We start from the raw sequence: 22,906 nt of genomic DNA on the forward strand, positions 1-22,906 counted from the left end.
TCTTGATAAACTGACTTCTGAGAATGCCCTGTTTTGGCGATGTTTGGCTGAGCATCTTCACAAGGAAGGAGATGAAGACCTAGATGACATAATACCCGATCTGACACCATTCTGTCAGTATGTTCGAAGGTATGTCAATGTTGCAGTTTGTATGTGGAACACTACTTGAGAAAAACTTGAATATGGACTGTTGTATGATAGTGCTTCAAAGTGGTAACCAGGAAATGCAGGAGATTTCGTGTTCTTCAGTTTCCTCACTCATCTTCACATTATTTTTATGCATACCTCTCCACTTTTTCCTCTCTTCTGTTTTTGCAGCTAGCCCTTCTTGCATGGAGAATTTTCTTATACCTTTGCTTGTTATACTTGCTAAATTTGAGCCTGCAAGCCATAAGACATATTGCACAAATCATTTCTCAGCAGAGGAAGTCGATCTGTTTATAATGCTGTTGTCTTGCATAGCAGAAGGTAATTTTTTTTTAGTACATATTAGAGGTTATTTGTCGGGTGCGTACAAGAACATTAGATCTCAAGGACAATGCTTCTTTCTGCCAGAAACAAAAGAAAGTTTTCCGTGATAGCAAATTACTTGACTTCTATGATGAAATTTTCTATATTACAGTTTTAATCATTTTCAGTTTTAAATCCTTGGTAATTCGTTACAACATAGTACCAAGGAAACAGGAAAAATTTGAAAAATACCATACATACGCGAATACTCTGCACATATTTTTTTTCCGGAATTTAGCAAAGAAAAACTGGGGTGTGCACATTATTTGAAATAAGGTTGGTACTACTTCACCTCAAACACAGGATCCCATTATACTATGGCGTTGTCCGATCTTGCACCTTGATCTGTGTGCTGTAGAGTTGGGCAACACAATTCTTTTTCAGAAGTAGATTCCAAAGATTCAATCATACATTACGAATCGATTCTAATGATTCATTCACGATTTTTTCCAGTCTGCGATTCCAACTATTCTTTCTAATCGTCAGCGAACGACTCGCAGAACTCTTCACAGAAGTTTTGAGCATACATTTGGACATCTATATACATACTTAGTTATATACCTAGTCTTACTTTAGTCTTCAGTTTTTGTACATTAATGGAAAATATTATAAACAACAATTATTAAAAATTAACATAGTAAGCCCTTGAATGTGTGTCTGCTAAATGTTACTGAAAAATAATTTTTTCTAGAGAGTTGATATTACCCTATATCATATATACCCCAGATAGATCAGCCTTATAGGCTTTGACGTTAACAACTTTTGTCAGGTTTACTACGCTGCCATCTAGTTACATAAGGAGTCAAGTCATAATTCCCATTTGAATTGCATTAGCGACTGTACTGCCATCTCGTGTTCATTTACGGCGGATGGGTGGCGATCCTGGCAGTTGTTCTCTTCAAAGTGCAAACGATTTTAACATAGTGATGACCTATCTGTTACATTCTCGTATATGATCTAGGATATTACTTATCAATAAGCAGGTTAATATATGTTGGTACTATAGTGGACATTACGAATTAGTGATTCTTATGACTTTTATTTAGAATTAGCTTTTTATTCCTATATGTTCTTTTCTTTCAATATTTGTTTTCCAGTTTTTACCTTGCTGAACAACCAAAGGATACAAGTACCTGGTCTCAAATTCAACGCCAGTTTGTTGTTGTGCAGCTGCTAGAATTGGCGAAAGTGTTTGATTTGGGAGATGAAATGGGCAGGTAAGGTAATATTGACTTCAAGTTTAAATAGGAAATGCACTGAGAGCATGGAACTATTTTAAAATGTTCAACTCCAAAATCAAGTTACACGTACTATCTTATATTTCTATGTAATAAGTTAAAAGTTCCTATGTCTTTTTTCTAGCATTGTCTAAAATTGTTCCTTATGTAGCCTGTTCGGTTGAATTCGAAATATCGATATTTGTATGTAATAGTACATTGCTTAATTCAGGACTGTACACGATTTGTACTCACTGAGGAACCTCACGATTTGCGAACGGAACAGATTACTTAGAACGGTCAGCCGCTGTACAGAAAAGGAGAGAGAGGGATTAAGAGGTAAAAGAGGGGTTGGGAATTTACAGGCGGCTGAAAATGTATATACATACACAGAGGAAAGAGCTTTTTAATATGGAGTTAGAGTTAATTGATTTTCTTTGTATTTATTTTGGTAGTACATTAATTCCTACATTATTATTTTAAATACGTGAAATAAAAGAAAATATTTGCTACAATCAATATGGATATAAATATATATCCATCTTCCTTTGGTAACGAAATTGTAAAGAATTACACTGACAAATGTAGAATCTTCTGCGGACCTCTGGAGGAAGAACTAATTAAGAGACTAGTGAAGTGCTTTCTGTGGAGTGTAGCTTTGTTTGGGGCAGAAACATGGACATTATGACGAAGTGAAGAGAAGCGACTAGAAGCAGTTGAGCTGTGGATATGGAGAAGGATGGAGTTTGTGAAATGGACAGACAGAATAAGAAACGAAGCTGTGAAGAAAGAATAATGCTGAAACTGATCAGGAAGAGAAAAAGGAATTGGCTGGGTCACTGGTTGAAAAGAAACTGCCTTCTGAAGGATGCACTGGAAGGACTGGTGAATAGGAGAACAGTTTGGAGCAGAAGAAGATATTAGATGATAGACGACATTAAGATACATGGATCGTATGTGGATAGTAAGAAGAAGGCAGAAAATAGGAAAACTGGAGAATGCTGGGTTTAGAACACTATGAATGAATGAAATGTAGAATCATGTAGGCTCCTAATTAATTTTAACATGATTTTCTTTCAGTTAATATGATTACTATTATTGTAATTAGGCCTACTGTCTTATTTTGTATAAATTTAATGATAACGTAACATTTAGACCTATATTGTATAGTTAATTATAATGCTTAACATAACTCTTATTACTACTATTTAATAATAGACCTATTATATTTTTAATTCAAATATAATTTATGTGTCTACTTGAAGGATTAATAACTGAGTGTAAGAGAATGCCTTATCTCTGACAGTTGAAATAAATATTACTAACATTAACCATCCAACTCAAATATTCAAGAGAATTACGACTTTTGACTAGTGCACCAAATGTTGTTTATTAGGCCCACAACTTAAACCTACATTGGTCACACAGTTAAGGTTACATTAGTCACACCTCTGAGGTTATGTTAGTCATGGCTTTTTTTTTAGTAGGATTAACGCGAAATTTTGAAACATGCTTTATTAACGAAGTTATTCTTTCTATTATTGGTCTAACTTTTTATAGACTTCATTTTTAAATTTCACTTTTAATTTTTACGAAAATTTGAAAAATTTCAGTTTTTCTTGACAAATATAATATCAATTGCTACTACTTTCAAGAGTGTCACGTGGGCTATATATGGTCGATAAATGTTTAAAATATGCGTTTATGCTCTCAATGATATCCATATTATATGATAAATTTCAAATTTCAGTAAGTGTATAATGTTTAGCTCTTGTTTTCATGGCATAAAATGACGTAAAAATTTTACTATTTCTTCCTTTCTGATAATCCTACTTGTCTGTGGTGTAATAATCAGGATGAAGATCTGGAACACATTCTTCTATACTGTCCATCCATAAACCACAAAAGAAGTAAATTAAAATCATCAGCACCAGTCACAGAAGACACATCCCTGCAGTATATATTGACTACACCACAACTCTGGCTACTAGCAACAGGCATCTATAATGAACACCGATCAAAATACCCCTCATTTCTCGTGAAAAACAACAACTGAATAAACTACAGTGGACTATAGTGGACTTTATGTTGTCAGCAAACAGCTGGATACATTAAGAAGATTGATTGATTCCTTTCATAGTTAACGTGTTTCATTATCAATTAGCATGAAGATGACAATCTTAATTAAATCAGTGTCGTTAAGATGAAAAAAAAAAGAAAGTGTAAAATGGCATGAAAGCGTTGACCTCTACTAGATTTGTGTCAATATGATAATTTTCATATCTTGTTATGGAACCTTCTGCCACTAATTTGTAAATGATGTTGTTTGCTAATGCTCTTGGCTTTGGATAGCCTTCATTTGGTGTCTTGCATCTCAATTGTATTCTTCTAGCTGAAGATCTTCATCAGCATCAATCTTCCTGATGGCTTGACACTTGAAAAAATGGTCTAAATTCTTTATTTGCCGATTTCGACATAATGGGCAATTAGTGATGAATAGAGGAACATTCTATGGAGGTGAGCTGTCAAGCAGCTTGTACTGTGTAGAGATGGAATAATGCCATTGATGCTGCCCTGGGAAAATCTTGGATTAGATGTTTATTCTTCAAAATTTCACTTCATTGCTTATTTTCACTTTCTGTTCTGAACTATTCTAATTTTGATTTCAATGTTCTTTGAATTTTCAATTTTACTGCCTCAAATAGTACTGCAGAGTTTCTTGTTTGCGAAATATTAGTACTTCTTTTTGGCAAGAAAGTCAGCGTGTTCATTGCAATTATGCTACAGTGTGTTGGAAGAAAATTATTTCTCCTGGATTTTATAGGTTCTTTACAGATTTAATTGTTTAATTTATTTTCCAGTTTTGATGTGAAGGTTTGCAATTCATAAATTTGGATAATTTTTATCAGATTTTCTGTTCTTTCGTAGTGCATATTTCATAGAAATGTTTTGTATAAAAATTATTTGTTTCAGAATGTACCAGTGCATATAATTTTGTTTCTTACTAACAATGACTAATAACAATACTGTAGTTTTATTTAATAATAGTTTTATTTTCCCTGGCAAAATTAAGGCCATCTGACTTTCTCTTCCACTCAGCCAGGATCAAAGCACATACAGGAAAATATTGGTATACAAGAATTAACTTAAAAAGAATATAATAAAAAAATAATTAAAAAAGATGGAATACATAGGAATATAATCACAAACAGGAAAATACAGGGTGGACTGCTCGAATGTAACTAATTTCAATTGTATGTGACTGGTAAACGGTTGAAGATAGAAACCTATAGTAACGTTTATATGAAAGGAAAACTCAACAAGTTTCGATATGCACATGACCATATCTCTACTTGAGCTCCAGCTGTCACTGTGATGATATTGAGGCGATGAACGATTTCTTGCCAAGCACATTGGAGCATGTCTTCTGGAATGCTCTCAGTAGCCTCTATGATGCGCTCCTGAAGATCACAAAGGTCTCTGACTGGGGTGGCGTACACTTTATCTTTGATGTAGTCCCAGAGAAAGAAATCGAGCGGTGTTAAATCCGGAGATCTCGGGGGCCAAGCGATTGGTCCTCTCCTACCAATCCAACAGCCAGGGAACACGTCTAAAGTCGTACGAACGTCATTGAACCAGTGTGGAGGAGCGCCATCTTGCTGGAAAAGGATGTTGGGCTGCAGGTGTTCAATTTGTGGAAAGAAGAACTGCTCCAGCATGTCAAGATATATGGTACCACACACAGTTTCCTCGACGAAGAAAAACGGTCCAATGACCTGCTGCTGTGACAAATTACACCACACATTTAACTTGGAACTATCACGATCGTGCTCTTGTATAGCGTGAGGATTCTGCGATCCCCAGATCCGCACATTATGCTGGTTTACTTTACCTGACACATGGAACATGGCTTCGTCCAAGAAGAAAATCTTGGACATAAAATCAGGATCAGTGCTGAGATGGTCTAGCATCGTATTGGCGAATTCCACTCATTTGGGTTTGTCATCCGAGTCCAGACTTTGCATTAACTGCACTTGTATGCGTACAGTTTGAGAATTTTGTGGACAATTTGTTGCACTATTGATTTTGGTACTTGAAGTTCCTGCGAAGCTCTTCTTAATGACTTCCGCGGCATCACTCATGTGCAGGTTGAACATTTGCAACCATTTTGTCGGATGTTCTATGACCACCACCATGCTTCTTCAACACCGATCCTGTAGCTAAAAATGTATCGTGCCACTTCTTAATGCTTTTAGTAGTTGGAGCATCATGGTTAAACATTCACCGATACTCCGATAACAATTGATTTAAACTCCGCATACCACAACACTGTTTGCGCTTTCATCTGCGGTTTCGCCATTTTGACACTCGATACAATCTATGAAAAGAAACTGTGTCTGCGCATTGTCTACCAACAGGATTCGAAACTTGTTGAGTTTTCCTTTCATATAAACGTTACCGTAAGATTCCATCTTCAACCGTTTACCAGTCACATACAATTGAAATTAGGTACATTCGAGCGGTCCACCCTGTACATTCCGGTATACAAGTATTAATTGAAAAAAAAAGATTTAGTACGTATGAATATAATCATTCAACTAAAGGATGTCAGCCCAGACTAAACATAAAATGAGTAATATTTTGAAGCTCAGTTTAGGGTTTATGTTGCTGTCATGGTTATCATGAAATTGTGTGCTGATAAATTCTTTTTTATTGTTTTGAAATTCAGTTCTGTGTTATGACATGACTCAGGAAAGTAATGATTTATCTCTCTTCCTCAAGAATTCTGTCTCTTTGTCTACTGGTATCTTAAGCGTTGACTATGTGCTGTGCATGGTGATGCTAACGGGGGTTCATAATTGTCGCAAGTGTGTGGATAGACTGGGTCAAAGGATCCACTCCTTAAAAAGTACATGATGAATGGTTGCAATGATAATTAACTCAATTATATTGTTACTTCTCGTATTTCAAAGATTCTATTTTAAGGAATTGCATTTTTGCCAATAGCCTATGTCTGTTTTCAGATCTAATTTGAAAAAGCTAATATACGACATGCTGACATGCACCTATGTGAAGGAGGGACTTGTACCTGTCCTTGTGGAGCTTCTTGTTTCTGTTCAACCCCATGTAAATTCAAGACTTCTGTTCTTAGCCGAAATTGTGTCTGAAGTACATGAGCCCATGACGCAGGTGTCTGTGGAAATCTCTTCAGAGGAACGACGCAAAAAGCAGCTAATGGTACTGTATGACTTGCTTGACATCTAATAGGTCTAAGCCTTTGCTTATTTTGTTGCTTGTCTGAGGTAAGATTGGGTCAGTGCTGAGCTTCCTGATCCCTCATGCAAAATATGAGTGTTTTCTTTGCGTTAGCCAAATTACCATATTGAATTGATTTATAAGGAATAAGAACATATCATAATAGAGGAATATGGTTTTGCACACCATACTCAGCAATAGTTTTATGACTGATTGGAAAGATGTGTCCATTGAAAGGTTCTTTTCATCCAATTTGTTCCAAATATATGCTCCAGATTTTATACTCTTACACAGAAGAAAATGTAGCCTATTGTTAATGCATAGACATACCATAAAATGGTGACTAAAATGCATTAAGTCTGTAAATAAAACTCTCGTAATTCGTGAAAAAAGTTGATATTTAATTTTGTAAATCATGAAAAAAGTCTGTATTTGAACTTGTAAATCGTGAAGAAATAGTTTGAATTTGAACATGGAAATAACTTTAAAAAACTGGTAATAAAACACTCTTTCCTCTCTGAATGGGAGATTTTCAGGAATTATTCTCTGTTTCTTACTTCAAAAAAATCCATTTCTGATAGTCATCATTCTTGTCTGTGATATCAATCAGACTATAAATTCTGCCTTCAAGAAACCCCTACCGTAGAAATCATATTTGTAACTGCCAGGGGCTAACAATACAGGAAGATAAATATGAAGGCTGTTGGCGACAAAAAAGGAATGTCAATTTTTGGCAATTTTATAGTATATAGCTCATTCTACTCATGTAGGTTGCAACTGGGACTACAGAACTGTCCAGTCACAAAAAATAAAAAGAATTGGAAGTAACTGTGTAAGTTAAACATTTGGTACGCTGGTTAAAAACGAAGAATGTTCAGGTATTAAAAATTGTTTTTCTCGATAATGATGTTTTGTAACATTCCCTTCCCCAATACCCTTCATATATCTTTCAATATTTTTCACATGAAAATTGTAAACAATGTTTTTGAAAGTGATTTATGGCTGTAGGAAGTGATGCAGTGAAGTGACACTCATTAATGGCTTTTAAAGAACCCGAGGTTCATTGTCACCATCACATAAGCCTGCCATTCTGAGCAAGATTAATCCAGTTCCTAATATATCCCACCTCCCTCAAATCCATTTTAATATTATCTTCCCATCTACGTCTGAGCCTTCCCAAAGGTCTTTTTCCCTCAGGTCTTCCAACTAACATTATATGCATTTCTCGATTCACCAATATATGCTGCATGCCCTGCCCATCTCAAATGTCTGGATTTAATGTTCGTAATTATGTCAGGTGAAGAATATAATGCGTGCAGTTCTGTGTTGTGTATATTTCGGCATTCTTCTGTAATTTCATCCCTCTTAGCCTCAAATATTTTCCTAAGCACCTTATTCTTGAATACCTTTACTCTATTCCTCTCTTAAAGTGAGAGTCCAAGTTTCACAACCATACAGAACAACCAGTAATGCAATTGTTTCATAAATTCTTTCAGGTTTTTTTTTTTTTTTTTTTTTTTTTTTTTAAGCAACCTGGATGACAAAATCATCTCAGTCGAATAATACTCAGTTTTACTATCCTCAACAATTAGACTTCACTTGCAAACGATATTTAATTGATGTTTCTGCTTAAAATGGTTGCGTGCTTTTTGTATCATGCATGTCATCATGCTTTTCATTGTGTGTATTCACATTTCATCTTCTCAAAATATATGGGTATATATGTTACCTAACAATACTGATGTGCAATTTCTACTTTTGACAAATACTAGTGCTAAAAAGTATACTAGCAGCCAAAAGTCAATGTTCTGCTGATGGTGTGCATGCCATTGTTTTGTCATAGATCTTGGTGCTATATATGTAACTCAACATATTGCTTGTTGATTTTATGGGTAGCATTATTACATTTATCACAGGTATAATCATAGAAGTTACCTAAATCACAGTTAACTCCAAGGATATCTTAATTGCGTCTTTTATGGATTACTTACAGTGACTGGTGTTAGTTTACCTTAGAGTAATGCTTTTGTTACATAATGCTTTCATCTTAAACTAATAACTGTAATATAAAGAAACAACTAAGGAGAAATGGATGGAAATGCGAATTCTCGTAACACTGGAATCTGATCTGCACTCCAGATAAGGTTGAAAATTAGACTTCAGATCATGATATGAAACTGAAAATACAGTTATTATGAAGTTTCTCGCTTAAAATTTTTCATTTAATAATGAAATAAAGCAAAGAAATTAAAATAATTTTGGTATATAATACAGTACATTGGTGTATAGTTACGCACCCTGGACAACACTGCAAGAGGAACAGCTGCTTTAGAGCGAAGTCAAATGCACTCAGTTCGTCGGCATTTACAACATTTCGGACAGAAGTATGCGACAGATGTTGCATCTGGATATGAAGTTCCATCCCTACAAGCTTCAAGTGGTGTAACAATTATAGCACAGAGACCTGCAGGCATGCCACACTTTCTGTACACAGCTTCTGGAGATGATCAGCACTCAACTCGATTTTCTTAACAAGTTAATGATGTCTGACGAGACCCATTTTCACTTACCGGGCTATTTGAACAAACAAAACTTTAGGTACTGGGTGCCTACCAATCCTAATCAGATTCACGAAAGACCACTTCATAGCACAAAAGTTACTTTGTGGTGTGGCGTGTCTGTGCAGGGTATTCTTGGTCCATATTTTTTTGAGAATGACGCAGATGAGAGTGTCTCTGTAACATCAGATCGATATGTTCCAACAGTTCATAATACAGGAAATGTGCCGTAAAAATGTCCATATGCAGTCGTTCTGGTTCCAACAGGACGGTGCAACCGCTCACACAGCCAGAACATCCATGACAGCCTTACGCAGAATGTTTCCAGAGCATCGTGTTTCCAGCTTTTGTAATGTCAGCTGGCCAGCCCGTTCGCCTGATTTATCGGATTGTGATTATTTTCTGTATGATTCCTGAAATCCAAAGTGTAAGCTAACAGGCTAACAACTATTCAGTACTTGAAAAACAACATTCACGCCGAAATCAATGCCATAACAGGTGACACTCTTTGTAAGGTTACCGCGAGTTTGCGTGTTCGTACAGAAGATTGCATCGCCAACAATGATGGACACCTGAAGGACATAATTAAAAAAAAATGACATGTGTGATCAATTGTATGAAGTGTTCTTTCGAACACTGCACACACACTAATGTGTGATCAATTGTATGAAGTGTTCTTTCGAACACTGCACACACACACACTAGTTGTATTTCTTCATGCTTAAATAAAATGTGTGGAATGGGTCATTGTTTCTGCCGCATCTGTATTATTGCATTTGGCTATCTAAATCAAGAATACAAGAACATCATTTTACACTAATGACCTGTCATTCATTGCTTAAGAATTTCCCACACTATACAGATTTTGTGCTACACAGATTTCCACCCATCCAATGGCACTACAGCTCAGGTTTGGGCCATGGCCTCCCGCTGTTTCTGCCTCCATCAATTCCTATTTTGTGCCATCAGTTTCCAATTTCGACATTGGAGCAAGTTGACAGCATCCTCCTACACAGACTTCACAGGACAGTTATGTTTCCTTCACCACACAATTATTTTTAATTGGTTTGATTAATCTATTAGTATACATTTGATCAGTCAATCAAATTGTAAAATTATTTGGTTAATCAGTTCAATTAATTGACTAAATCGACAGCTCTGTTATAAATATTGGAGTGCTGTAGGTTATAAATAAAATGTTGGAAGTCTTATTGTATATAATAATGACTAGGGAGCGGATTTTTATGTGTTAAAAATTTAAATATATTTATTTTTTATTTGCTAAAAATAAAAAAAAATATATATATTTTTTTTAAATATGACAAAAATACCTTACTTAGCTTGGAAAAAAAAAGAAAAGTTACTAGGCACTCACCAGCCACATTTGAGTGCTAGTAGTTGGCCGAGAATTGCAGTGAACAACAAAGGTCATCTCCAAATTCTCCATCACAAATGCATGCCGATTATCTCTGAACAACGACTTATACTGTGAAAACGATCTTTCCACATCACAGGACATCAGACGTATATATTTAAAGAGAGGAATGTCACAAACACAAACACCGTCAATTTCACCTACAGGCACACCCTCCAATACTTGAAGAACTTTACACATTTTTATATATCCACTGTTTTTCCCAAACACATTCTGGAATTTGTCCCTTAGTACTTGTACTTCTGAACCTGGTAGCGAGTCTAGTTTAATTTTCACGGCACGCACCTCCCTGTTTCAGACAACAGGTTTTTGGATGTTTCGAGTTTTTTTATGGTGTCACACAAAAAGCTTAGATTTGCTAATAGGAAAGCCAAATCGTTTTTTAAACAACCATCTTTCAGTACATCTTGAAGGGTATCGATTGACGAAGCCCGATAACAGGGAATCACAACAAGACGTATTGCCTTACTTGATGGACATGAGCGAGAGGCGAGAGATTTGTTTAAATTAAATAATGTTCATATCCGAGCTCTTATCTGTTGTGTTTCACAAACAAAGCATGGAATGAAATCATCTTCAGCAACAATAAACATTCCTAATTATGTGTTGGGAGATTTCTCCTCCTTGTCCATGTTAATTTATTCTCTAATAATAACATTGATATGCTGCCTAGCAGTTCTCAGAATTTGAGGCGATACTATTACAAAAATGGATCATGGATACACCACACAGCGCTTAGAAACAGGAAGCAACCAAGAATTCTTAAAAAGATAACGTAGTTCTGAGTGACATAATTGATTTAGTTTTAAAATGTTTAAAAGTTCTTGTAAAAAAAAATTATTTAAGTAAAAAAACTCCCAAGATTTATGTGTTTATAATAGATTTCCTGAAAATATTGTATTTACATAATTTTTTTTTTGTGAAAATATGTGTTTTTATGTGAAATAAAATTCGGGTTTTAAACTTGAAACTTCATGTTCGGAATTTTTAACTTTGTTAATTGTGTTTTATCACACGCAAAAATAGTATTTAATTACATAGGAATCCGCTCCTTAATAATGACTCAGTGTGGTAATGAAAAGTGTTTTAGATGTAATAACGGTCAGTTGGTAAAAATGTTGTATTTTTAACAAGGGTGACTAACATAAAGAGTATGAAATATGGGTAATTGCTAACTGGACTTTTATTGTGAGAGTTGAGGCAAGAACCTGAGAAACTGAAATGTAACAGGACCATCATTAACTACTTCTATGGATATTTACAATTCATATTGGAGATGTTCAGATAAGTCTATAGTTAATATTCAAATAAATGTTTTGTTAGATTTCCGTCAATGATTTATCAATTATAATATCATAAAGTAAAATTCTTTATTACATAGGTTGCATATTTCTTGTATGAATGTTTTTGCCACTCTTGTGGCATCACCAGATACTTATAGTTTTCAATACAAGAACCTCATATATGTGATATTTTAACTGTGATGTAATCATATAACATTATTTAAGATAAAATATTAAAATAGGAACATTAAAAGACATAAATTTTGTTTTTTTTTATATATATACCATACAGTATATATATTTTGGTAAAAATTATTGTACATTAGTTTACTGTAAACTTACGAAGAAATAGGCAATATTTTTTTAACATAAAAATAAATTGGCATATTTCTTCATAAGCTTGCAATAAAATAATATGCAACAATTTCTTTGAACACTATATAATGTATATAATATAATATTAAGATGTTTCCTAAATCCTAGAATCTCTATGCTTTTCATAGTCAAACAAAAAATAATTTCAGTCTAGAACTATTTGGAATATGGTTTGATGTGTGATTAATACAATAGGCCATAAAATAGCACAATAAAAATTGTTAAAATTTGACATATATTTCAGCTTAGAGTAACAATCTGAAATTCTATTATATGATAACACAAACAAGACAAATATAATTTTTCATGCAAACTGGTCAAGTTGCGAAGTTGTCAATTTTGTTAAATAAAATTTGCATTTTTAACCAGTGTGCAATAGAATGAATACATTTAGCATCAGTATAGATCCACTGTTTGATCTGTATGGTGAGGATAATTATTGCGTAACATGTATATTAAAAATGTTACTTCACAAGACAGTTCCAACCCTCCCTCCCTCCCCAGATAAAATATAATTAGCCATTCTCACATTCTTTACAGTTGGAAAGAAGATGGTGATATAAATTATTTTGGAGAAGTGAATTTGGTCTGAAATATGTTAAACTTGAAAGCTTAATGAGTAAATATTTTGATCTATGCCGTATTTTACATAGTTGGTAATATCTATTACCATTATTTTCCTTTCATTATTTTAGCAAGCGAAGATCAGAGTACAAATTAATGAAGTTCTTGAAGAGCAAGAGACAGCTGTTCAGGGTCAGGACTTCCTGCGAGCACAAGAGCTTTTAGAAAAGTTGAAGTCATTGCAGGAAGAGTTACAAAAACAGAATGCTGTACCAGAAGTTGTTCATGAAGAGGTATGAGTACTGCAGTTACTCAATGTTCATATATTTATGAACATTATCTGTACTTTAGTTGAAACTTTTTGTATAGAAAGCAGTTATAAATGTTTCTATTTTCTCAAATGTCAAGAGCATGTAATAGGAAAACTGGAATACCTAAATGTTGTTGATCAGAAGACCTTTGAGTTATTCGTATGCAGGATTATGTGTATGTACTTACCATGTGCAGACTGAGTAGTGTTAGAGGTTCCATCGTCATGAATTAACAATGCACGCATGATCTACTCTCGCAGTTTTGATTGCTGCATAATGCTGATTAGTACAGTGCATGTTGCATGTAGTGCATGGCAGTCTGCATTCGGTTGGGAGAACTGTTAGTTGTGGGATTGCTATTATCAGAGTATGATTTTTTAATAATGTTTGCAAATACAAGAATATACTCAAAATTGTTCCGGTGTGAAATTTTTTTGTTAGATAGCAGTTTCCATTCATTTTGCTATGGAAATTAATTACAGTGAAACCTGTTCAAATCGGAACCTGAATAATCTGGAATCCTGTCTATTTCAGAACAATTTATTGGTCCGGGCGAAATTTGTATGTATTATGTGTAATTTTTCCTGAATAAAACTGAAACTCTCCAATGCGGAAACGGAAACTGTCTGCTACCGTTCAAAACGGAAACAATATTTTGGACACACTATATTTTGTAACTATATTTTGAAACAGCGTGTAATTTCAAGGAATATACAAAATATGTAGGTCACTAAGATAAAAACAAGTTTTCTTTGCAAAATTTTAGAGGGTACGAGGGTGTATTGGCCTGTCGGTCATAAATTTTATTACCCTGTTGACTAGGCAGACGAGTTCCTTCAAAGATTTTCAATGCTTCACACCCGTACACTGTCGTAGCTAGACAGAGCGCAAGTGTAGTGATTTCCAGGTAAAAAAAAAGTTGCATAAAATGTGGCATTAACATTAAATGATGAAGTAAAAGTTGTCGAGATAAAAGGAAAATTAGAAACAAAGTCTATGTGAAATAATATTGAAGTACAGTTGTGGAAAACTCAGGTGTGACACTTTAAAAAATAAAGATCATAATGAGTGAGTGGCTTGCGGCCGATATTGGTGACACAAAAGGAACCAGAAAGCAACTGTTTATGTGAAAATAAATGAACTGTTGTGGGAGTGAGTTCTTCATGACCTTTCAAAGAAAAAGCCAATTTCTGGATCTATTCTGCAAAGCAAGCTATTGAACTGAGAAAGAAATTAAATAAACCAGAATTCAAGGCTTCTAATAGATGGCTCTTAGTCCAATTAATTAATAATGTGCAGTGATATACATTACAGTATTAGAGTATTGGGTTAGATATTAAATAGAATGAGATTAGTAAACTTTAGTAATGTTTAATGACTAATGAGTGAGTTACGATAATATTAATGCAGAAAATGAGATTTTAATCAAGATGATTCACCGACGTAATAAGCGACAGAAAGCTGATTTAATGTGATTATTGTTAAATGGAATATTTTGTACTTCTTGCAATTTGCGGCAGCCCATTTTGTTTTTCATGTATATGAATGACAAAATATTCCATTTTAATGTCACACCTGAATAATAAGGAAACCTGTCCACAATGGAAAAAAAATTAGGACCATGTCACTTCCGTCTTGAACAGGTTTCACTGTATATGCAACAGCTCTGAAGCATTACTGAATGTTGGCAGTGAAAAGTTACAGTTTTCTATCTTTAGTTAAAATACTTAAGGGGGTAGGTGTAGCTTTTAGCACTGAAAAATTAACAGTATGAAATATATTTTTCTCAGTATACATAGCTGATATACAGATGCAAATTAATACACAGGAAACCTTATCTTTATTCAATATATTGAAATAATTTTAAAATGTTTACTGTAATTTAAATGCGCAATTCAATTATTGAAAATTGTGGCTACTTGCTTTGTCAGAATCCAGCATTTACCTCTTAACTCAATCCAATTTTCAACATTTTCATGCTCTGTTACTTTCATTTTAAAGCTAGAATATAAAACTGGCCACAATCAGATTTCTAGCTAAGTAAGTAATATTTTTAATTTACGTTTGAATTTATGTAACAAGTTTTCAAGGTACAGTAGAATCCCTCTTAACCGACACCAAAGGGACCAGGATATGAGATTTTGCCAGATAATTGAGTAAGAACATATTTTCATGAATTCGTAAATTTAATGCATTTAGTTATGAAAGTACTTCTATTCACTGTAAATGTCTACATTGCTTTAGGTAGATGGTATAGCTTGGCAAGATAGACCTGACCCTTCCAAAGCTCATGCTCTAATATAATTTGGGTGTGACATGTTAACAGACTCCGCAAATCTCATCAATGTTCTATGCTTTGTTACTACACTGTTGTCACATTGTCATTTCCCACTTCAACTTCGTCCTGATAACATATTTATTACAGATTAAGAGAGAGGTTATGTTCATTCTCAGGTCCTGTGTACAATCGACAATTCAGGTACACATTTCGTGCGGAGGAGTCAAATAAATGTACTACTCAATCCGTTTATGTACTAGTTTCATTATTACAAATTGCGTTTAATTTTCCTGGCAGTGCTTAGTTACATTTATAATAAATACATTGTAGTAACAATTCAAGTTAGCGAACATTGTAAAGGTTAGAGTAATTATCGTTTTGTTGACTGGAATTGTTAAAAATGGAGGAGTAAATGTAATCTCGGTTTGATTAGTCTTGTAGCAATTTGCTCCACTTGTATTCTATGGTCGTCTCTGCCCAAGAGGATCTTTATTAAGCTGCCACACTATACTTGAGTCTTTAGTACACTGAATTAGTGGTACTTAGAGAAAAAAGTTTGAGAATCTTTGCCATAGACTGTAAACCCACTGGTAAGAGATGCTGAACATTGCGAATAAGTTGGAAAGATAATCTAAATTCTTGTGAGAAAATGAACCTATTGGTTTACTCCTAAGGGAGTAGGAGGAGAGTGACGATAAATAATAATTCTGATCATCTTGCTTCTGATTCAGGTCTCTGTAAATATTGATTTTTCCTCATTTAAATACAAAGTTATTGATTTGGAATTTTAACAGGTGCGGGAACAGCGAAATGACCGTGCCACTCTATCAAAGTGTCTCACCATTATTTACGAGATGATGAAATCGCCGACAGTAACCAGTCTGACTCCTCATCTGCGCAGCTTGATGGAGAACTTCGTGATACGATTTATTGAGGTAATGACAGATGTAACATACTTTCTGGTTAAGTTAACAATGAAATCCTAATGTTATTAATTGAAATTAGAGTGTGGGGTTTTAGACGAGAAGAAATATGCTAATTTATTGTGAGTTATCACTTGGTGCTGGAATCTATAACAAAAAACCAAAGAAAGACATTTAATTTAAGCCCAGTTCCCATGGTGCTGGACAGCAAGCTTGGTGCTCTGACAGGTACACTGCTGGTTCCCGTGTTTGGTTCTGTTCATACATAACTGTCTCTTTTCACAGTTCATATGGGAAAACCATCTGCGTCTTCATCTGTTGCCAGCACTCAAAAGAAACTAAACCATGAGTGGAAAACAACTAAAGTCGTACATTAACAATAGGAAATGTTATAATAAAATAATTAAAGTAGAAGTGTAAAACAGATAGGAAGGGAATAATTGGATATTTGAGGCATCACTAAACTTGTCTTGGTCCTGAAAGGAAATATGACAGAAAGGAGAGAAAGTCTATAGCTAAGCTAAAGCACATCATGACTACAGGTCCAGGCTGTACCTTTATTGTCTATAAGCAGCACAATGACTTTCATCGCTAGTTGAATCAGAGACTTGAGTGAGTTCCATCTTGCAGGATTCAGGATTCAAATCACACTCATACAAACTCATAATTCTGCTACCAAGTTTAATACACTGACATTTGTTATTATTTCTTAGAAAAAGAGTGGAATTACAGGCAAGGTGAGAAGTCTCTAAGATCTAGCCCAGGCTTGCACAAGGTTTGCGCTCTCTGAGCCGGCTCACAGCTCATGAGTGGAATGCAGATATTAGCTGCGCTCTGTATAAGGGTGGACTGGAAGAAGGGGTGATCTCGTACAAAATACACAAAAGGAAGTAGTATTACGAGTGTTTATGAAATGAATTCCCGTTCAGTGTTTGCAAAACTATCTTGGACAATTATTAATTGATAAAGAAAGATTTATTTTACAGAAATAATAGAAATTCTATAGTTACTTAAATGTACAATATCATTTTGTTATACTTTTATTTATCAGTACATCAAAACGAAGTTTTATGCTGTTGGCAGCTGAAAGGAACAGTAGCCTATTGATCATAATGAAACATCAGTTACAGATGTTCGATGCCTGCCTTTATTAAAGTTGATTATAGAAAACAGTTGCTCACAAATATAAATGCTGAGTCAAACACAGCAATCATTTTCATAGCCAGCCTGTGTAGTCGTGGATATTATTGCTAATGTTTAGTCTTGTAAAACTCAACCAGGCTAGTAGTATTATTCAAACGATCTTTAGCCCTTAGGTCACTTGAAGATCAAAAGTTTCAGCTGTAAATCGTTAAATGTTATGTTCCGTCTTTTAGATTTCACCATACTATACTGTAGAAGTAGGTAAGCAACGTGAAACAGTTACTGAGAATAGGCCTACACACTGCACTCCACTAGATAACTGAGTGGTCGTTTCCCTCTTCTCTACCTATAGCAAGTCTGTCATTCTGACGTATCTTCCTCTCCGTTTTGGCGAGCGGTAAACACGGCTCTACTGCTCCGAAGGAGCGCTCGTGCTCGTTGAGTGCTGTTTGTGCAGGTATGATCTAGCCAATTGGTCGTTATTGAGCCAGTTGTCTAAAACCGAGATATTGAAGCTTCCTGATCTATATGCACTTCTACAGAGATAACATCTGATTATTAGGATAATGGTAATCATAAATAGTTACTGGCAAAAGACCAGAAGTCATGGAATACATCCCTGTAAGGCAAAGAGGAAGAAGAAATTTAATAACTGTAAAATTAATGTTAAGCCTAGAAAGTACATGCTAAGTTACAATAAGTTTGTTTTCAATCAGAGTCTTTGAAAAGTCTTGGTTTTTTTTCAGGATTGTGACACATATGTTCGATCATTGGCACTAAGAGCTATAGGAGTATTCTGTTTGCTGGACCAGGAGCTGGCAAAGCAGTACATACTCATGTTCTACTTCCAGGTATTGATTATGATATATATAGTACTGTGTAGCTTTCCAACTGGATGACATGGCAGTTTGATTAAATATTTTTCTGTTTCTTTTCAGCTTGCAAACAATGAGAGTGAAGAGGTGTGTATAATGACTCTGAAAGTGATCTTCGATCTCTTCATGCTGTATGGACTGCGGCCATTCCAGATGGAAGAGGAGGACACAGGTGTGCACAACATGCCATTTACTTGATATGTGTAGAGGATTCCTTGACGAAAGAAATTTAGTAATTTGCTACATGTGAAAGACTTCACCCCCCCTCAAATATAGTAAAACCTCGATCTAACACTCCCTCTTATAATGCTTTCCTGCCTTTAACTCTAATTTTTTCCAATCCTTTAATCCACCCCATAAGAAATAATGTTAAAATATCCTGCATAAAATGTTCCAACTTTAACACTTTTCCTACTTACTACATAGAACAAAGATTGGAGTATCGGAAGACAGTAGTAGAAAAATATGGCTTAAAAATTAACATTAAAAAACAGTAGTTATGAAAATATCAAGAATACAGGGTGAAGACTGGAATATTAAGTTATTAGGCACAAATTTGAAAAAGGTAGAGAAATGTAACTATTTTGGAACAGAAATTATTTCAAACGGAAAAATACAGCATGAAATTAACAAAAGAATACAGGAAAGTTCAAATGTATACAGTTTAATAAAACATTAAATTTGCAATAAAGATGTACCCATAAAGAGCAAAATGACAGTATATAAAACATATTTCAAGTCAGTTTTGACATATGCTTCAGAAACCTGGACATACACCAAAAAAGATCTGAGCAGAATTCAAGCCTCAGAGATGAAAACCCTGCAAGGTATTGTACAGAAGATACGAAGAGACAGGATACGAAACAACATAATCAGGGAAACTCTGAAGGTTGAAAAATTAACAACACAATTAGAAAATAAGAGATTACAATGGTTTGGTCACCTTGACAAAATGGAATTGGAAAGGCTGCCAAAGAGAATATTAAATTTAAAAGTGAAAGGAAGATGACCAATGGGAAGACCACGCGAAAAATGGATAGATCAAATTCAGAAGAACTTAACAAGAACGGGGATACAAGTGGGATGAAATAAATGGGAAAGAAGCTTAGGAAGAGAGAGATGAATGGAGGTATATTTGGAATCGACCTTCCAAAAGGAGGACAGGATAAGAGGATGATGATGATGATGATGATGATGATGATGATGAGGACGACGACGACGACGATCTTTTCCCCTGGTCGTGGACAAAGATTATGACATAATATAACACTCATTGCTTCCAAAACTCGCCTTAAAGAGCTTGGCATTACGGAATTCAGCACATTTACGGAGTGTCTTAATTCTTTCTCATAATGTTACTGTATTGTCTATCGGCAAGAGGAAGCAGTCTCTCTCAATGAAGATGATGTTAACACTTGGATGTTGCATATTGCTAGAGGGTTCCTAGAAAGATATGAACATGACTGCATTTATAATGCTGATGAGTTCGGTCTCTTTCAGCTTTTTTCTTTTTTTAGTGGGTTATTTAACGATGCTGTATCAACTAGGAGGTTATTTAGCGTCGATGAGATTAGTGATAGCGAGATGGTATTTGGCGAGATGAGGCCGAGGATTCGCCATAGATTACCTGGTATTTACCTTATGGTTTGGGGAAAACCTCGGGAAAACCCAACCAGTTAATCAGCCCAAGCTGGAATTGAACCTGCTCCCGAGCGCAACTTTAGACCAGCAGGCAAGTGCTTTAACTGACTGATTTCAGCTTTAGACTGACAAATCACTTGTTCATAAGACTAAAAAATACTTGGTGGGAAGGTGAGTAAGAAACGACCGACTGTACTTTTGTGTGTTGACATTGACTTTGATGATCTCATTACTGCTGAACAATAGACACTATTGGAGATCATTGCTAACTACAGTGACAGTCAGGAACAACACAGTGATGATAGAAATGTAGATAAATTATCAGCAGGACCTTGGGATCGTCAAGTCATATTAACAGCTAATTGCTGTTGTAAAGAAAAGGGTATGAAATAATTCAAGACACCTTCAAGAAAATTTTTGCATGGTCCAGTTTTGTAAAGCAGCACAGCATATTAGCTCATTCTGCTAATTTACCCCAGTACTATGCAAACTTCGAATGTGATATGCGTGTGTATCTAACAATCCATGCTTTAACTTGGTGGTTCCCAACCTTTTGAATGTCATGGACCCCTAAAAATATTTTGCATAATTTAGATCTGTAAATATATTCTACTCATTACATATTTCATGATGTAGTGAATTAAGTATCTTTAATGAATTGGTAGTGATATTAAATTTTAGTTTTAGCTTTTGAATACGATTTCAACCTGAAAACACATAAATACAAAGATATCAATTTTCCTGAGAAAAATGAAATTAGTTTCTTAGACTTGCCGTAAGGTTGTTATTGGATATTGCTTTGGTAGCTGGCAGTTTTGACGTCTGGTTCAATTGTAGATACTCTTAAATTGCAAGTTTGGCTCAATATTAAATTTACATCTACAGAGTGTTAAAAAAAATATTCAATATTTTAGGAGGTACTAGTATGCATCAAAACAAAAAAAAAAGTCTAATAAACATGGGTCCTACAACACATACTTCCTGAGATCTGAACATTTGTTCGTAGGAGGTGCTCAATGTGACGTCCATTTATGGCAGTTCCTCTGCCCTTTGATGTAAGAGATCACACACTCTTTGAAATTGACCTGGTTGTTCTTGATAACCAAAAGTCTAGGGGATTTAGGTTTGGGGAATGAGCGGGCCAAGGTGTGGGGCCTCCCCAATCAATCCAGCGGTCCTGAAGTGTCAGCATCAGGTGTTCACGCTCATTGTCAAAAAAATGTGCTGGTATGCCATCATGCACGAACCACATCTGTAATCTTTGCTGACATGGCACGTACTTCAGCAAAGTAGGCAATACGTTAATAAGAAAGTCCTGATAACGAGCCCCAGTTAATCTCTGTGGTAGCATGTATGGCCCTTAATCTATTGCCAAGAATGTCTGTCGATATGTTGATTGAGAATCGGTGCTGATGCCTTATTTCTTCAACTGCATGGGAATTTTCATCAGCCCAAACATGGTGATTACGAAAATTCACAACACCAACTCTGCTGAATCCCACTCATATCTGCAACCAAACTTTTGTTTTCAGTATTCCTTGCAATGTATCATTATTCCATGCCAGGGGTGTCAACTACAGTATGATTATCTGGTAGTCTGCTTTATTGTAGGGTAGAAAAATGCATTGCCATAAATGGACGTCACATTGAGCACCTCCTATGAACAAGTGTTCAACTCTCAGAAAGTATGTGTTGTAAGACACATGTTTATTAGACATTTTTTTCTTCTTTTGATGCATACTATCACCTCCCAAAATATTGGATACTTTTTTTTTAACACCCTGTATATCAATTCTTCATGGAGACCAACAGAAAATGTACACTGGACACAAGTATGTTGATGTAAATGACTTTTAAGTGTTCTGTTGTGGGTCAAAAAACATGTGGATACATGGGTAAATGCAGATAAGATTGCAACAAGGTCGTTGTGGGAAACACAATTTTTAAGCTTGAGTCAGAAGATAATAACTAACAGCTTCTCTTCTTCTTTGATGGACGGACTATTTTTTGTCACACAGAAGGTTTTCACCCAATTGTTTTTTTCAATTGCAGAAAGATAAATGTTTCCTTAATTTTAATGTTAATAAATCAAGATGTTCTTCATACTCCTAACGATACCGGATAAGAGTTCATCACCATTTGTTGCTAGGAAGTTATCTAGAGTGGGAAATTAATCGAATTCTCGATTGACAACACAGCTAGACCACAAGTGTAATTTCTTTATCATTGCTTCAGTCTTATCTTGAACGGTGAACACCTAAAGCTGAACTCTGAAAATTGAATTCAAAGAATTTAAAAATCTAAAGTAACAGATAAGTAGGCTAGACTTGCAAGCTAGCAAGAGAAGTTCCTCAAGTGATCTCATTCCTAGTAAACTCTGTATCTCACAAGTCTGACACAAGCAAAGAAATATTCCTTCAAGATGAGAAAAATCAGAGAATGTGATGAAGTTAAGTTTAATTGAAATGCCATTTTAAAAATATACGAGGCCTGTCTAAAAAGTATCCGACCTTAAATTTTCCCGCGCAAAGTAGTAA

At 35.0% G+C, this 22,906-nt stretch overlaps 1 protein-coding gene across 2 annotated transcripts in view; it reads left to right on the top strand.

Moving 5' to 3' along the window:
* Cap-G (Chromosome associated protein G) overlaps window positions 1-22,906 on the top strand; it is a 94,892-nt gene that overhangs the window by 31,026 nt on the left and 40,960 nt on the right. The window contains exons 7-13 of one of the 2 annotated variants that reach the window (XM_069833001.1): window positions 1-129; window positions 1,608-1,727; window positions 6,752-6,965; window positions 13,330-13,491; window positions 16,582-16,722; window positions 18,600-18,704; window positions 18,792-18,900. The exon at window positions 1-129 is cut by the window's left edge and continues 63 nt beyond it. In XM_069833001.1, coding sequence (XP_069689102.1) covers window positions 1-129; window positions 1,608-1,727; window positions 6,752-6,965; window positions 13,330-13,491; window positions 16,582-16,722; window positions 18,600-18,704; window positions 18,792-18,900 — 980 coding nt within the window. The remainder of the gene's footprint in view (window positions 130-1,607; window positions 1,728-6,751; window positions 6,966-13,329; window positions 13,492-16,581; window positions 16,723-18,599; window positions 18,705-18,791; window positions 18,901-22,906) is intronic. The other variant, XM_069833002.1, reaches the window with a different exon arrangement.

Source organism: Periplaneta americana, chromosome 8, assembly GCF_040183065.1.
Source record: "Periplaneta americana isolate PAMFEO1 chromosome 8, P.americana_PAMFEO1_priV1, whole genome shotgun sequence".
Taxonomy (NCBI): Eukaryota; Metazoa; Arthropoda; class Insecta; order Blattodea; family Blattidae; genus Periplaneta; species Periplaneta americana.